Consider the following 18319-nt stretch of genomic DNA (forward strand, 5'->3'; position numbering starts at 1 on the left):
TACCCTACACATCTTTGGATTGTGGGTGTGAGACCCATGCAGACAGTGGGAGAATGCGCAAGCTCCCGGACAGTGACCCGGGGCCGGGATCGAACCTGGGTCCTCGGCTTGGTGAGGCAGCAGTGCTAATCACTGCGCCACCGTGCTGCCCATCTCAAGTGAGCTTTACTGAAACATTAGCATGAGTTGACTGTCTCATGGTATGTGTGTCCGTGTGTAAATGACTGGTACTTATTGCTATTATATTGGTTATGAAGTTAAATACAATGCTTCTTTAATGTTTGGAGCAAAGTGCATAAATTAAATATATAATCTTCAAATATATATGTTCAATATTCTGTTTGTACAAGATATTTGTGTAAATTATGAGCATTTTCTGAGAGAAATTGTTATATCATAAAACGTTTTTGGGGATAATGCCTTTTTAAAATTCCATCACCTAGCTCCACTTGGTTCCAATGTCAGGTCTGGCTCTGAATCTGGATTTCAGTTGCATTTACACTGTGATGTTTATCTTGTGTCAGCTTTGTTTAATTAGCCGCACTCTTCCCCTCTGAGTCGAAGGTGAGGGATCAAGCCCTGCTTCAGGACTTAATCAAATTAAAATGAGACTCAAACCCGTTAATCTTATCAATGTGCAAAATGCATTGGCTTCAGCATATTTTTCTGTTCCTATATCACATGTTGGCAACAGGTTATTGCGAAATAAACAATGAAAAATGTTTTCTTTTTATGTACAGTTTTTGTACCGTATCCAATGCAGTTCAGCTCCAAACTGTTAAGTTAAATTCCTGTAAGCCCTCTTCCCATCATCTTACTGTTGGAACGTCTGTGTGATTGGTAGTGTAAATTTCTTAACTAGTTGAAATTCATTGGCACCTCGTGGTTATAAATCAGTTGACGTTGCATTTTTATATGGAATGGTTAATCAATGCTCAAGGCTCTGGCCCATGCTGAGCAATAGGAGTGTGTTCTATGACTCGTGTGAGTCAGGAAAAGAATGTAAGCAGCACAGTTAAAGCGTCAAAATTTGTTGAGCGTTGCAAGTTGAACTGAAGTGGCCTCCGCTTCCAGGCGGCCTGTAGTCATTAACATTCCCACAAGGAGGTAGTAGCTGAGGCCATTGTCAACACTCGAGGCTAAAATGATTTATCAACATAAAGTGAAAAAGACACTAAATTTTCATTTTGGTAAGATTGGCTATTCAAACCTAGTGCACCTAAAAACCATCAAGAATTTTGAAGATTTCTTTTTCCAACTTGGTTTAAGGGTGGGTATAAAATGTGCTGTAGCGTGATGAATTACATGGAAGTATGTTTATTATACCAGCATCATTATGATTGATCATATTTAGCATTGCTTTGTAGTTGGATGATGAATGTTCTTCACCATGATATCAATTTGTTAATCATAAGTATATTTTCTTTCAGTCACAAGCAAGGTGCTGTGGGAGGTGGTATACTGGTCATCACACCTGCTTGCATGATACTATTTTTAGTTGTCTTCTACTCCTCTGCTCGAGCTAGTATCTTGCAAGTGATGTTAAATTTTAATGACTCCCAGGGGTTATGATGGAAGCACTAGGATCAGCATTTACCTGTCAATTTCACTGAGCCGAAGGCTTGAATTTTTGGGAAGGTGGAGAGCTGCAGAGCTTCAATAAAATAGTGCTTGAGTTTTCACTCTGTCTGACATAAGCCTGAGGGCTACCATTATTAGATTAATGTAGCATGATTGATTTCACAACCTTCCATTATCACAGTGGGTGCCTCTCCGTTCACAGTTTGGTCGACAACTCCCAAGAGGTTATAGACTCTTTGAAGTGGAACTTTGAATTCAATACTTGTTTTTATAATGAATTTGAAGAAGTTAAATAAAGTGAATGGGTTTAATGCCAACAACCTTTTTTAGTGTCACATGCAGGCTTGCATTAATAGGGCAATGAAGTTACTGTGACAATCTCCTAGTCACCACACTATTTGAGTTCATTGAGGGAGAATTGAGAATGCCCAATTCACCTAACAGCACGTCTTTAGGGACTTGTGGGAGGAAACCCGAGCACCCGGAGAAACCCACGCAGAAACATGGAGAACGTGTAGAATCTGCACAATCAGTGACCCAAGCTGGGTACCGAATCAGGAACTGGCGCTGTGAAGCAACAGTGCTAACCACTGTGCTATCGTGTCGCCCATCTGACCTTGGGAGTTGGGGCAGTTTCTCCCGATTTCGGTTTACAGAGCTGGAAATACGTACTCCAGATCTGGGAGCAAATTAAAACCAGGCTTAAGACCGAGTAGGAGGCAGTACTGCCCATTACAATAGGAGTTTTGTTCTAATCAATGGGAGTAATTTATTTTCTAATATTAAATTCTTCAATAGACGCTTCATAACTATTTTATCTCATCTCCGTTTGGGCCCTGAGGTCTGCACATGGTGGATACTGGATGAGTTGGCCTGGCAGATGTAAGGACAAAGAATGGTAGTTGAGAGAGCATGGTTGCCATGAGTTGGCACAAAGTTGGCATAGGGGCTATAAACGACCAGTTGGGGTTGGAAAGTTCATAGCTTGGCATGGATGATATGAGGTGTCATTGGGGGTGGGTAGAGCGAGATATAAGTTGGCATGGAGGGTATGAGGGACCGGGGTTGGAGGAGGGGGGGTGAGGAAGAACATGGTCGGGGGCATGAGATCACATCAGTTGGCATGGATGGGGCACTGGGGATTTGTGGGAGGGGCGAGGGCTGGCGGGATGTTCATGTTTTTAAAAAAAAAAATGCTTTTACGCACTGCCAGTGCACCAAGGCAGACCTTCCACTTAACCCACCTGCCACCCTCTGAGCTCTTTCAGAGGCTGATTCCCATCTTTACCTGCCCTCCCGTACCAAAAATCTGATGGTGGGGTGGGTTGGGGGCTAATTCTCGATTTGGGTTTATGGAGCTGGAAATAGTCCCGACCATGTACTCTTGATCTGGGAGCAAAGAAAATCGGACTTAAGACTGAGGAGGAGGCAGTGCTGCACATAGTTTTAGTTCTAATTATAACCTGCCTTGTACAGGGACATAAGTAAATTTAAGGAGGAGTTCGACAAATTTTAAATTGGTAATGGGTTGAAGGGTAATTGAGAACGGGCGGAACGCTGGCGTTGAGGCCAGGGTGGGATCAGCTATGATCACATTGAGGGTGTTAGGCTCGGGGGGAGGGGGGTGGGGGGGTTGCTAAATTGTCTACTCCCGCTTCTAGATCATGTGTCCAGGGAGGAGATGCTCTGGCTGATTTCACAATCCAGTTCTTGGCCTGTAACATTGTAGGTAGCAGATGAGGAACATATCAGCCATGATAGAATGGCGGAGCAGACTCGACGGGCCAAATGGCCTAATCTTATGAACTAATATGCCTGAAATGGTATTGTTGCCTCAATAATTTATGGGGCCGAAATAACTTGGGTTAAGTTATTTTTTCATACTTCATAGGCAGGAGCTGCATTTATTGTATGTGAAAATTATTTTAATGAACTTGAAGGAACGACTTTCTTGACCTCAGCAGACCTCGAGCACTTTGCAACAAATGAATTATTTTTAAAGTATATTAACTGTTGTAATAAAACGCTAGAAGGAAAAAAAATAGATGTGCATAGAAATTAATAGAAGAACCAAATGTACTTGGTGAGATGTTACGATAACCCAATTACCTTATTAATATTTCCAATGTGCATATTGAGTTCAAAACCTAAAGCATGCAACTCTTGTATAGTCTTTTCAGCTCATAAACGTAGACCAAAACCATTCAAGAAGATGTCTTCTGTTTGCAACGTGTATCAAAATCACAAATACTTTTGCCAATTCATTACAGATAACAGAGGGAGGATCTCTCCCTGTAAATTCCAAACTAAACCGGCTAATCCAAAGTGGGAAACGAGGACAAAGTTGGGCATTTTAGACCTATTAAGCAGAAATTAAAAAGACATCATTAGCTTTTTTTAAACTCTTGGTCTTCAGAATTTAAATGTCAACAATTGAAAACTACTTGCTTTTGGGTGAATGTCCATAATTTGTTCCGGAATATCGATATTGTGCTAGCTTCCTTTTGATGTATTGGGGATGGCCTTGCATTTCCCAGCTTCAGAGGACTTGGGGTCTGGTTGGGAGCAAAGTCAAGTTAAACCGTTGTCATGTCGATGTGCAACCACAATCACTCAACTTTGGTGCTAAAGTGGTCTTATGAAGACTGCCTTCGCTGGACTAATGGCAGCAAAATTTCTTTAGCCTTTATACTTTAGTCACACAATAGAATTTTCCAAATTAAATAAATGCTTTCTGCAGTGCATTTGTGAGAATTTATATTTTACTGTCTACTGTGTATTTGGAATCGTCACTTGAGCAGGTGACTGAAGTAAGTGCGTATCTTACTTCACGTGACTAGTGGTAATGAAACCTTATGAATTTTGCTCAAGTTCGGCTGCCAACTGGAGGACCATTCAATCAAACTTTGTGTCCCTTTCGACACTTCATAAAGTTTATCAGCAACACTCTTGAAAGATTACGTCAATTATCTATGCATATTGAGGCTAGACAGCTATTTATTTTAGTTACTTGCATGGTGGTATGACACACCAGCCACAAACAAAAAGTGCAATTTGTGGTGCTTATGTGCACAAGTCATTCATTGTAAAAAAAAAAAATTATTAGTTTTGAAATGTGAAAGAATTAAAATAATTTCCATTCCTCCCATGCACTTTGTTGTATGTTATAGTATAATACTATTGTCCAGAAAATATATTGATGTCACTGACATTATTATACAGAGAAAGTCTTTCTTGTGCATGATTTGAGGGTGATGTTTGATGCAGTTATTTTAATTTGAGGGTGATGTTTGATGCAGTTATTTTAATTTGAGGATGTAGTTGAAACTGATTAAATAGAAACAACATATGCAAAGTTATGAAGAATAGTGGTTGATGTTGTAGTTGTTAATTATATTTCCATGTCGACCGGTTATTTTGGCAATTGACTATAAATAGTCATTTGGTAGTTCAAAACTTGCATATTGTACCTTGCACTCATCGATCTCAAGATTACCAACAGTAAAGGGAACAATTTATACTGCATGAGGTAATATATGCTGCATTCTCCATGGCAGCACCTCTACCAATCAGAGTCCACCCGCCAGTCAATCAGCGCTCTCTTTTCATGCAGCATAAATTGTTATATTTACTGTTGGTATACTTACCATCTATCTTGATGAGTGCAAGTCGAAAACTTCGGCAGCATGTCTCTTTTTAAATAGAAATACTCAATTGAATATTGTTACTGAACCAAGTGAAATTCAAAGAAAAAAAGTGAAACTTGCATTTATTTTGTGTATTTCATGACCTCAATGTTCCAAAGCAGTTTATAGCAAAATAAGTACTTTGGAATCATTATTATATTGATGGAAAGTAGCAGCCAATTTGTGCACAGCAGAGTCCCACAGGCAGTAATGTGACAATCACCAAATAACCTGCTTTATGATGTTGGTTGAGGATATATTTTGACTGGGACCCTGGGACAACAATAGTGTTGTTGGTTTACATTTTACTCAAATCCCATGAAAGTGCAGCATTCCATCAGTACTGCACTGAAATGTCAGCTCAGGTTTCTGGAGTGGGACTTGATCTCTTAACCTTTCGACTCAAAGTTGAGAGTTCTATTTTGTGAAGATCTATGTTTCAGAAAGTGGACATGTCGGTTTTATCAACATTCTGTTAAATATCTCCCAAACCACTACATTTTTAAAATATAAAATGCGTTTTCATAATTTGATGTAGTTCAAATTGCTGAAACTGCTCCATTCTCCTGGTTCATGGCATTGTAACTCTAGCTCTGTTTTAATTCTCCAACAACTGTCCAGTGTCTTCTGTGTTGCATCAGAAATTATAGATTTGTTCAAAATAATCTATTTCTGCAGCTAGACATTGACGTAATGATCTTGTTCTGATCAAGTAGATTGCTTGCTGATTTGCTAACATGAAATGCGGTTGAGGTGTAGGAAATGGGTTCAAAACTGAAATTCACATATCGGGCGGTATTCAGCGGATTCGTCGCACTTGACTTGATATCAGCACGAGACTGTTGAATCTCACGAAAGGCCTCTCGCGAGATTCACGGCACTTAACGCTCGCGCAATTCAACGTAATCTCGCGAGATGTCGCAATCTGGATCTCGTCCTCACTGGGCTTAATCAGAGCAGCATATTTAAATGAGATGTATGACTTATTTAAATATGCACTTGCCGGATTCACCCGACACCCGGGGCTCACCGGCGGCACCAACGAGACCTCGTCAGAACACTGTTTAGTACTGCTCCACAAAAACGTGGACCAGGCATAATGGCAGCTTGGGGGGGGGGGGGGAGATTTCCCAGGCAATAATAGACCCGCGGGTGGTCAAGGACAGGGCATGGTGGATCCTGGGTCTGCCCTGGGCACCTTGGCATTTCCAGCCTGGCAGTCGCAGGGTGCCAGGTTGGCACTGCCAGGGATTTGGCCCGGGAAGGTCTTGCCAGGTACAGAGGGATTAAGGGGTGTTCCCGTGGGCCTCCCAAGGTTGGGGTGGGAGTACAAAACGGGGAGGGGAAAAGATTGGGCGGGCCAGATGAAACGGGGGAGGGGGGGTGGGGAGATAAGATCAGGGCAGGCCAGATAAAATGGCGCCCCGATATGTGAGGAGAGCTGGCCAGCAGTAAGTCCCTCTGTGCGGCCTCGATGGAGAGAATCTCTGCCGAGGTCAAATGGCAAATGCCGTTGAATAAGCACTGAGAAACACCCTGTTAAATGCACCATTCAGCGGACTTTAACTCGAGCCTGCTGAATCGGGCCCATAATGACTGATGCCAGCCTTGGGTCAGCGATGATGCATCTTTGCTCAGAATTAAAATTGTGCGTTCAAACCACACTGCGGTACTCAAGCTCATGACATAGGCTGACACCTCATTGCCATACTGATTGTATTGTCGGTGAAAGTTAAACTACTTGACCATCTAAAAGATCTCGGGCACTATTTGAGGAACAGCAGATACTGCTCCTGGCAGCCCGGTTGGTATTTATCATTCAACTGATGGCATCTGGTCATTTATCTGATTTCTGCATGTGGGACTCAAAAACTGCCTGTTGTATTTGCCAACACGTAATAGTGACCACTCTTCAAAATAATTATTGGTTGTAAAGTACTTTGGGCTGACTTAAGAACATGAGCATCTTATTTCTTAAATTTTTAAAATAATCTTTATTGACTCAAGGAAGCTTACATTAACACTGCAATGAAGTTACTGTGAAATGCCCCTAGTCACCAGATACCGGCGCCTGTTCGGGTACACTGAGGGAGAATTCAGAATGTACAATTCACCTAACAAGCACGTCTTTCGGGACTTGTGGGGAAGCCGGAGCACCCGGAGGAAACCCACGTAGACACGGGGAGTACGTGCAGACTCCACACAGACAATGACCCAAGCCAGGAATCGACCCTGGTGCGTGATGCAACAGTGCTAACCACTGTGCTACCATGAAAGCCAGAGAATGTGTTGGTGGGCGAGGGACATTACATTGGACGGGGGGGGGGGGGGGGGGGGGGGGGGGGGGGGGAGGGGAGGGTGTGAGTCTAAATTTAATCTTGTATCTCAGCATGTATTATGCTCTCTGTTTTGACATATAATCGACATAATTGCAAAAAGCAATACTGTCCAGTTTTTTGATGAAATTTGAAATCTGCTGTAGTCTATATCAATTTGTAGAAATCAATCTTTGTTTTATAAATAGTTTATAGTAAAAGCAACTTGTAAATATATTTATTCCAGTAAATTTATGATTTAAAGCCAATTGAGTATTTCTCATAAATTGAGAAGCAATTGTAGAACAAAATAATTCTGAATAAATTATTAGTCTTATAACTACATTGATATTGTTCAGTGTTACAAAATCAGTCTTTGGTTTACAATGAGTTGCTGACTGAATGAAATGCAGAAGTATTGCTATACTCAGTATGTATAACTTATTTCAGTGATGTTAACCCAAGTCACAGTGTTCGATATTAATTTTGCTGTTCAGCAAGCTCTCCTTAAAATCAGCTTGTGTTTCCAGTAATTTGTGATGTGGAGGAGATGCAAGTGTTGGAATCCCTGTTCATCAGTCATTTGGTTAGCAAAGGGAGGGGGGGCTGAGTGAATGGTGAAAGGCCATGACCAGTATGTTTCCCCAGCAAGGGATGGATTAACCTTCCCTCAAGCCTAATGATAGGAACCCAGTGCCTTTGCTTACAACCCCCACCTTCCCACCACCCTAGTAAACTGACAGCTACTAGACTTTGCGTGCAAGTGAGTTCAGCTGGCGCTGTGTGGTCTGGGTGTGTGGTCTCCAGGCCGGCTGAGAGGCTGCTAACAGGGTGGATGAGAAAGACCTCGACTGTTTACTTTAATTTGCTTGGACGCAGGAACTCTGTCCAGCATTTCTGGTGTGTTGGTTCCATAAGCAGTGGCCAGTCCATCACAGCTGCTGAACAGTCTGAAAGGCTGGGCTTGTGCTAATCACCCTCGCAGCTCATAGATCAATTTCAACATGTCACAGACAAGCTAATCCAGGTTGTAAATGGAATTGAGGTGTAATGTTCCAAGATGGAATTTAATATTTTTTCCGCTGTGCTCAGCACTGCAGTATCATTCATTTTGAAAATATATTTTACATATGTAGAGTATACATTTGTAGAGTAGATCTAAGTTTTCAATACTGGTTCAGTAAGAATACATTCGTGTTTTAATTTTGTCTTAGATAAAATTAGTCAGTTCTGCATGGTCCAATGCATTAGTTAAGAAACATATTCAAGAAGCAAGAGTGAGAAAATATTACGAGGCCAAGTCAAATTAATCTCTTTACTTCCGTTTCAAAAGTAATCAGAATATCCTTCCTCCTCTTGCTTTAGAAACATATTTTCATTGAAATGGTATAAAATTATCTCTGCAAATGTTCAAAAGCTAAAATCACAAACTTAGCTTCAATTGCAACTTGCTTGGAGTGGAGCTGACTTTTCACGAAGGAAGTTGTGACGTTTTGTGGGAATTTGCTGTCTTTTAATTTGATAAAAATTTTTCGGTAGCAGCAGCCCCACAATATTAGGAGGGATTTATTTGAGGAGCAAGGGAAAGCAATTGAACACAATTTCCTAAGTCTCCGTTCAGCATGGTGCAGAGGATGGAAGAATATTTAAGCACGACAGACAGTATGGTGGGACATTTCTCTGTCCTCAAATTGTGTGGGTATCTGTGCTGCCTCTAACTGTAAACATGTTCAATACAATAAAAGTTCAGTGGTTTGTGCAGTGCATATAATTTTCAGTTTGCTTTGCTTTTTCAGGATCTGTATGAAATGGTTCAATGTTTTTGCAGGGCTGAACAATTACACAAATCCTTATTTATAAAAACACTGCAATCAAAGTATTTGTACATTCTACGATTGCATATTTATGAAACCATTTATAATCAGTAAATTGAAGTAGGAATTTGTAACTCCATATGCCTTATGCATGCAAAGTTTTTTAAAAAGTGATTAAACAATATTTAAAGTGAGCATTGTTTGCACCTTTCTCTCTAAAACAAAGATGCTCAATTGCTTGTTCATGTTGTGCTGTATTTACAGGCTGCTGTCCGCTGTACCTTCAGAAATCTTTTACACAAAATCTGTAACTGAAGAGTGATCATGTCTCCAGCACGCCAACCACCGTTGGTAACTGGGATCTCTCCAAATGAGGGATTTCCCTGGACAAAAGTAACGATCAGAGGAGAAAATCTGGGAACAGGATCCACGGATCTTGTAGGTAGGTATTTGATTTTGTTCAGTGGAAGTCACTTTATAAAAATGCATGAGACCACCTTTTAGGTGCAGTTGATGGCATTGAAATGTTTATATTAGAGCACGTTTTAACAATTAGACATGACTTCTCTTGGCATATCTTTGTCCTATTTTTAATAAAAAATATCAGCTTATAAAATGGTGGATCTTGTAGGAGTCTTGCCAACATGGAAATCATTAAACAGAACAAAGGTTTGAACTCCAGATTTTCTGGCATTCAAGTACAAGTTTCAAATAGATGTAAAATCTTAGTCACTATGGAATTATACTTGTTTTCAGTCTAGCCTCCTGGGAAGAGTTGTTTATTGTTAAACAATTATGCTAAAACGTATTGCATTAATGTCAAATTTTGTTCTACTCTTACTCAATCGTAGACACAGTATCTCAAGCAATGGCTTCTCATCCTGTCCCTTTACTGTCGGATCCAAATTTTCTCAAGGACATATGATTGGTGTCCTCCTGTTCTTCATCTATATGCTGCCTCTTGTTGCAGCACCTGCAAACATGGGGCCAATTTCCTGGTGACATCAACTCTCCCCCTCCAACATCTCTTTTGACCCCTCCACTAACTTTGTGTTGTCAGACAGCTTGTTCGACACCCAGTCTTGGAAAACCTGCAATTTCCTCCAGCTAATCATTGGAAAGACAGAAGCCAGCACCCTCCAGCCTAACTACAATATTTTATGCCTTTGCCATCATTATCATACACCACCTTGTGCACTGTCTCTGGACATGACTGTTTATAGCCTCCGCATAATGTTTAATTCCAAGCTCAGCTTTCAATGTTATATCTTCTCTATCCGTAGACCATTTCCACCTTTATAACAACAGGCATAACTGCCCATACTACAACATATTATTGCTGAAAACCATACCTGTGTTTTTGTTATCTCTAGACTTTACTATTTGAATAAAACTAAATCCTGGAAATACTCAGCACATCAAGCAGCATCTGTGGAGATAGGAACAGTTATTATTTCAGGTTGATTATCTTTCATCACTGTTTGAATCATTCATGCCTTCATTTCATCAAGATTCAACTATTCCAATTCATTCCCGGCTGCTTGCCCACATTCTAAACTCCATACACTTGAGGTCATTCAAAACTCTGTTACTCATGTCTTGCAGCAGGTCCTGTTTCACTATCCCTTTGCTAGCTGACCTAACTTTGCTCCACACCAAACGTCTTGTTTTCAAATTCCTCCTAGCCCTTCCCTCGCAACAATATCCTCCAGCTCTACAATCCTCCAAATTACTGCGCTGATCTAGTTCTGACCTCTTGTGCGACCCTAATTAAAACTGCTCCACCATTGGTGATCCCTGCCCTCCGTTGCCTCGGTGCCAAGCTCTGGAATTCCCTCCCTACACTCTATCGCTCATCCTCTCTCTCGTCTTTCAAGACATTCATTAAAACCTACCTCTTTGATCAAGCTTTTGGTCATCTGACCTAAAATTCCCTTCTGTGGCTCGGTGCCATCTTTAATTTATAGTGCTCCTGTGAAGTGCCTTGGGACTTATCATTATATTAAAGATGTTACATAAATATAAACAGAAGAACACTGATTAAGAATGAATTCACCGATATAAAAAGAAAGGATTTACTAGGTGGTTCCAGGACTAAATCTTTTAAGCTTGAGTTGGAGAGTGGGAACTTGTTACCTTTTTGGGAGTTAAAAAAAAAATCAAGCTCCAAACAGTTGCCACTGAGGCTGAGGAATACGCACAAAGTCAGTCAGAGGGAAGGAGAGTTCAAGGAGAGCTGGAGGTGGTGACGGTTAAAGATGCAAGATAGGAATTGGACAGCAAGAGTTTGGATGAGCTAAGGTTTACCAGGGATGAAGTGAAGATGACGAGAGCATTCAGCAACAACTCTTATTTATATAGTACGAAGGAGATGGAGTCATAACGTAGTCCAAGGGAAAGATGGTTGTGTTTATTGGAGGCTAGCCATTTCAGTCCCAGGACGTTGCTGCAGGAGGTCGAGGGGTAGGCTCAACCATATTCTGCTGTCTCATCAATGACCTTCCCTCCATCATAAAGTCAGAAGTAGGGACGTTTGCTGCTGATTGCACAATGTTCAGTACCATTTGCAACATTTTAGATACTGAAGTAGTTGTGCCCATATGCAGCAAGACTTGGACAACATTCAGACTTGGGCTGATAGTGACAAATAACATTCATGCCGCACAAATGCCAGGCAATGACCTTTTCCAACAAAGGAGAATCTAACCATGCACCTCAAAACCTTTTGTCATTTAATCTCTCTTGCCCGCGGCCCTATCACAGACCTTCCCTTGTGTTCTTTTACCCACCCTTTCCCCTTTCACTTGCTCAAAGCCAATTTCATTTTTAACTTTTCCACGTTTTGGTGAACGATCCGAGTCCTGAATCAACAGCTCAGTTTCTCTTTCCATCGATACTGTCAAACCTGAGTATTTCCAGTAGTTTTTGTTTTTATTTCATATTTCCAGCTTCTGAAGTATTTGCTTTTGTATTAACTGATTATTTTGCACCTGTCTTCACAAAAAATATAGGAGTTTTACAACACTGAAAGAGACCCATCGACCCATTGTGTCTGCACCAACCATCAAGCATTTATACTCTAATCCCATTTTCCAGCACTTGGTCCGTAGCCTTGTATGCTGTGATGTTTCAAGTGCTCATCTGAATGCTTCTCAGATGTGTGGGTTCCCACCCCTACCGCCCTTTCAGGCAGTGAGTTCAAGATTTTCCTCAAATCCCCTCTAAATTTCCTGCCTCTTACCTTGAACCTAAGCCCCTGGCCATTGACTGCTCTACTAAGGGCAAATATTTCTTCCTATATTCCCTCTATCTATGTCACTCATAATTTTGCACACCTCAATCAGGTCCCCCTCCGCCTTTTCTGCCCTAAGGAGAACAATCCCAGCTTAACTGGCCTCTCTTCATAGCTAAAACACTTCAGCCCAGGCAACATCCTGGTGAATCTCCTCTGAACCCTTTCTAATGCAATCATATCCTTCCTACAGTGTGAGGACCAGAACCGCGCACACAACTCTAACTGTGGCTTAATGAGTGTTTTATACAGCTCCATAATAACCTCCCTGCTCTTGTCTTTATTAGCCGAGGCATAGAATATAAGTAGACCATATGCTTTTTAACCACCTTATCTACCTGTCCTGCCTTCAGGGATGAGGTTGTATTTAATAATAGTAGGTGTATGTATACATTTGATGTTCATGATCACATTTTCTGGTCAACAATTTCTATTATAATGTGACCTTAATCAGGAAAACTGCTCAATATGTCTTAATATTGAACTAACTTAATTCCAAGTGTAAAAAAATACCTCTACCAGTATATATGTGGGAAGACAGAAAAGCTTGTTATTGGATTTCTGGGTTTTGATAGTTGCAAACCACTCCATTTTTACAATGCCTTCCGAACCTCTGGACTAAATTGCTACCTTGCATATCCTCCCATATCTGGTTGTGTGTATATAAATCATTAAATAATAAGATTTAGAAATATTTTGACATGACTGGCTCACAATCTATTTCTTTTTTTAAGGTCTAACGATCTGTGGGCACAACTGTTTGCTGACTGCAGAATGGATGTCTGCTAGTAAAATAGTCTGTCGAGTTGGGACGGCAAAAAATGATAAGGGAGACATCATTGTAACCACTAAATCAGGAGGCAAAGGGACTTCGACTGTCTCCTTTAGGCTGATGAAGCAAGATAAAATAGGTAAACTATTTAAGCCCTCTTCAGCTTCCATGAGTAAAAACAAATTCCTCCTTTTACATGGATTATTTTCACCAAGAGTATTTTGGTTGATGTTTTCTTCATTTACAATTTATATCAATGTTGATGTGATTTTTAGTTTTGACAGCCTTCGACAAGTTTGCATTATTTTCAACAATGTTTTTTTTATAAAGTTGCTGTAGATTTCTGTGTTTGTGTATGTATAAAAACACCCTGGGTTTAACTTGCAGAAAATGATCTTGTTTTATTTGGTGCTTCTATAGAAATGACACAATGGTGTCAAAGGGTTAAGGAGTCCCAAACTGTCCCATTGTAGATACAAAACAGATTCTTTTCCAAATTAGCTTTTGTACCACAGTCTACTTTATAAGGACTCCTAATAAGTGTATACAAATGGTGGGACATCAGTTATACCCTTGACAGGAATGCATTGTTTATGTTGCATATAAAATTAGATTTTAGTGAAGGTTGAGTCATGGAATTAACACCAGAATTTCAAAATGCAGTCATGTTGGAGTTTCTTCCAAATGACTTGGACCAGAGGGGTCTGGGATTTGATTGTATTTTTAATGAGTTAGCTGAGATCAGGCTGGTGTAAAGGATGTTACAGCTGGCCTCACTATCTGGCTAGTGAGATAGAAAGTTAGCTGGCTAGGGAGATTGAAAGTTAGCTAGGGTTGGCATTCCTGCCCAGTGACTCTACGCTGCAAATGCAAATTGAAAAGCAACTACTTTGAGATTCCACAAGGTCACTGCCACCTGGGAATTATGCCTTCATATGAGGCACTGACTTGCAAAGAGGAGAAGCGATTGGAGGATGCAATTGCTCAGTTTTAAGTACTAAAAATGTAGTTTCCCTGATTTTTAACAGAGGATACTTTTGACACTGCAGAATTTTCATGTCAATACTGAAAACATTTTTGGAATAATGTCACCCCAGATTGACGTTCAAATGTAATGTAATCTGATTGTGTTTAACAATTTCAGATCCCAGCCACTGCTCCCTTTTCTTGTACCGCACATCACATGCTGTTAATAGAGGATGGCTACACCAGAGCCACTGGGAAAGGAAGTTTAGGCTGGTCCATGCGGTCGGGGTTCCCTTTCAGTACACTGCCATTGGGGGTTCAGATCCACTTTCCTTTGGCGCATTCTCAAGAACTTTTTTCTCTTTGCTAGATTTTCCATGTTTCGGTCCCTCTCTGCTCTTCTACTGTAGTTATTCATTCTTTGGACTTACTCCCTTGTGCCTTGCACCATCATTCCTTTTGTTATTTAGACACTCTATCAGAGGCTTTCCTCTTGTTCCCCATCCCCCCCACCCCAGATCACTGACCGTCTTTTCCAGAGTAATATACTTGTTTATAAACTGTCATACAATTGAATTGTATTGTGATACTCCGCAGAATGATGCCTTTCTGCCAATTGTGCCTGTGTTCTTTGGTCGGATCAAATCTTTCCCCAGAGGCCAGTATTTTTTCCTTTTTAAATATTTATCTTTTATTTTGAAAGTTGTTACTCGTTCAGGCAGTGCATTCTATACCAGGGTTTTTAAAACTCAGGATCACAACCCCCGGGCGGGTGGCAGATGGGTGTCGGGAGGTTCGCGGAGTGATCAGTCGTGACATTCCTGATGCGGGAGAAGCGGCCAATGGCTGAGACCGGCTTTTAAGAATGCTGGACGTCGCCGGCTTTTAGGTTGGGAATGCTGGCTACCCTGCGCATCTGTGCCCCCTCAAATGGATCTGGCAGTGCGCAGGCCTGGAGCCCAGTGGAACAGGCTGCCTTCTGACGTCAGCGCACCAACCCAATATCATCGTCTTCTGCCATCAGCGCGCTGTTTCATGGCCAAATTTATTTTAGAAAAACGGCAGAGGTTTCCTGCCAGATGCAGCGGCAGAGAACAGGTCACGCACACAGCACGTATATTGATATCCAGTCAATAGTCAGTAGTCCACCCAGTCCGTGCTTTGGGCGCTTAATCACAGAGGAGAGATTCCTCTGTTTTGCAGCTGTCAACAAGTAAGCAACAGGATTGTGTGAAGAAAGGTGGATCATTTTAGAATAAGGAAGAGAGGGCCAGAGACACAAACAGGCCAGGATCTCTCAACTGAATCTGCTGGGGAGAGCTGCACAGGAGAGTACATGGCAGTACAAAGCAGTGTTGGTGTGACCTCCAGGACCTCTGATGAACAACCTATTAAGAAGAAGCTGAATTCGGGAACAAAGCAGTGCAAGGATGATTTCTTTGGTTTTATTAATTGTGCCAATGCAAATTAGGATGCAAAACCAGGTGTGCTACGTGCAGGGAAATATTGGCAAATGAAATTTAAAAACCCTCAAATCTTCAAAGGCATTTGAAGACTAAACATAGCGAATTCGAGGACAAAACACTTGATTTTCTTTCAAAGGATGCAATGAGAACTTAAATCATCAGTTGAAGTCCTCAGCAGAAATGTAACGTTGAGATTGTGTGGACCGGGGAGGGGGGACGCGAGGTCGTGGAGCGTAAGGTGTCCCTGTGCACTGATGATTTGTTGTATATTTCAGACCCAAGCTCTTCTGTGGGGAATAGGGGGATATAATGAGACTACTTAGGAGATTTAGGGTATTTTTGTGCTGCAAGCTGAACGCGTACAAGTGAGTGTTTTGTAATGTCTTCTCCAAGGATGGGGTTTGGAGTGAGGGGGTTGCCATTTTGGGTGGCAACAACCCACTTCAGACATTTGGGAGTGCAGGTGGCCCAGGATTAGGCACACCTTCACAAGTTGAACTTTACAAGTCTGGTAGGTAGTGTTAAGGCGAATCATCTGAGGTGGGATAGCCTTCACCTGTCATTGGCAGGTCGGGTGCAGGCGGTGAAGATGAATATTTTGCTGCGGATTTCATTTTTATTTCAGTGCTTGCCGGTTATTTGGCCTAAATCATTTTTTAAGGGTGTGGAAAGGTGCCGGTAATTCGGAGGGGGTGGTAGTCGGGGGTTTGGGCCTTCCGAACATGTTGTAGTATGGCTGGGCGGAGAAGGTGCGGGGCTGGAGTAGGGAGGCGGAGGCTTTGTGGGTGAGGATGGAGGCAGGTTTCTGTAGGAGGTCGGGTTTGCGGGTGCTGGCAATCGTGCTGCCCCTGTTAGCCCCAGGGAGTCCTGTGGTGGTTGCCACACTGAAAGTAATGGGGCAATTTCGGCAGCACTTTATGTTCGGGGTGGGGTCGAGGTTGATGCCGATCCAAGGGAATCTTGGATTTCAGGCGGGGAAGGATGTATGAGAGGTTTCTGGGATGGAAGGAAAGAGGGGTGAAGGAATTGTTTTTGGAAGGGCTGTTTGCGTGATTCGAGGAGTTTGTGGCACGGTTTGGGTTTCCACGTGGGGAAGGTTTTAGGCATGTGCAGGTCTTTCCGACCTTTCTGGTAGCACCCTCCTCATTGCTGGAGGTGGTGTTGTCGGTATTGGGGTTGGAGGGTGGGGGTCGTCTAGGCGATTTATGGGAGGATTTTGGAAGAAGAGAAGGTATCCCTGAAGGGCATCAAGGCCATGTGGTAGGAGGAGTTGGGGATGATGCTGGATGAGGGGTTGTGGTGCGAGGTGCTCCGGAGGGTGAATGCCTCAACCTTCGTGTGCGAGGCTGGGGCTGATGCAACTGATGCAGTTGGGGGGGACGGGGTAAGATTGATTGCGGGGGGGGGGGGGGGGGGTTGTGCTGGGTTTATTTAATTTTGTCTTGTAATGTTTTGTAAATGTTAAAAACCTGAATAAAAATATTTTTAAAAATGGTGGGTTGCAAAGGTCGTCCGGCGTTGGTTCCGAAGGTCGGCTGCTTGGTAAAAGTGGGTCCTTGTGGGGGGGAAAAAAGTGTAAAAACCCTGTTCTACACCACAACTTGCAGCATAAGAAGACATTCCCATGATGCCTCTGTCTTTTGCCAATCACTTGAAATCTGTGTCCTTCGTGACCAACCTTCTGTCATGGGAACAGTTTTTCCTTATTTGCTCAAGCAAAATTTCCATGATTTTGAATAACTGTCAAATCTTCTCTTGCCCTTGTCTGGTCTAAGGTAGCAACCCCAGTCTTTCCAGTCTCTGAAGTCCCTCATCCTTCTAACCATTCCAGTATGAAATGAAAATGAAAATCGCTTATTGTCACAAGTAGGCTTCAAATAAAGTTACTGTGAAAAGCCCCTAGTCGCCACATTCCAGCGCCTATTCGGGGAGGCTGATAAATGTTGTATGCAAGCTCTCTTAGGTCTTGACATGTTTCCCTGAATTGAGTACGCTACTCCAGCTCTAACACAATAATCTAACTTCTTCCTGAAGTGTGTTTCTCTCTTCACAGATGCTGCCTGACCCCCGTAATGTTTCCGGCATTTTCAGTTTTTATTTCAAAGCTACGGGAAGGCAAGAATGTATATGACAGAATTTGTGTATTTTTAAAAGAATATTTTAAAAATTTCAGAGCAAACAAAACCTATTTTTCTCCGTGATAAGGACAGCTACTACACTAAGACTGAATTTGTTTTTCATTTACTGCATTGGAATTATTAATGTTTCTACTGCCACAGGATGAGGAAATAGTGTACATATTTGAGGCAGAGCAATACAATGCAATAGGGAGAGGAGAGAAGTGAGATTAGTTTTTGAATGCTCTAGCAAGGTGGATAGGCAGAGGGAGGATGGATCAAAAGACTGCCTCCTGTACAATAAGCTTTC

General features: G+C 41.9%; 1 protein-coding gene across 2 annotated transcripts in view; it reads left to right on the forward strand.

Annotated features, from left to right (window-relative positions):
• Positions 1-18319, forward strand: part of exoc2 (exocyst complex component 2) — a 273825-nt gene that overhangs the window by 46743 nt on the left and 208763 nt on the right. For both annotated transcript variants that reach the window (XM_038796745.1, XM_038796746.1), the window contains exons 2-3: positions 9661-9838; positions 13423-13599. In XM_038796745.1, coding sequence (XP_038652673.1) covers positions 9721-9838; positions 13423-13599 — 295 coding nt within the window. In that variant the 5' untranslated portion in view covers positions 9661-9720. The remainder of the gene's footprint in view (positions 1-9660; positions 9839-13422; positions 13600-18319) is intronic.

This window comes from Scyliorhinus canicula, chromosome 5 (assembly GCF_902713615.1).
Source record: "Scyliorhinus canicula chromosome 5, sScyCan1.1, whole genome shotgun sequence".
Taxonomy (NCBI): domain Eukaryota; kingdom Metazoa; phylum Chordata; class Chondrichthyes; order Carcharhiniformes; family Scyliorhinidae; genus Scyliorhinus; species Scyliorhinus canicula.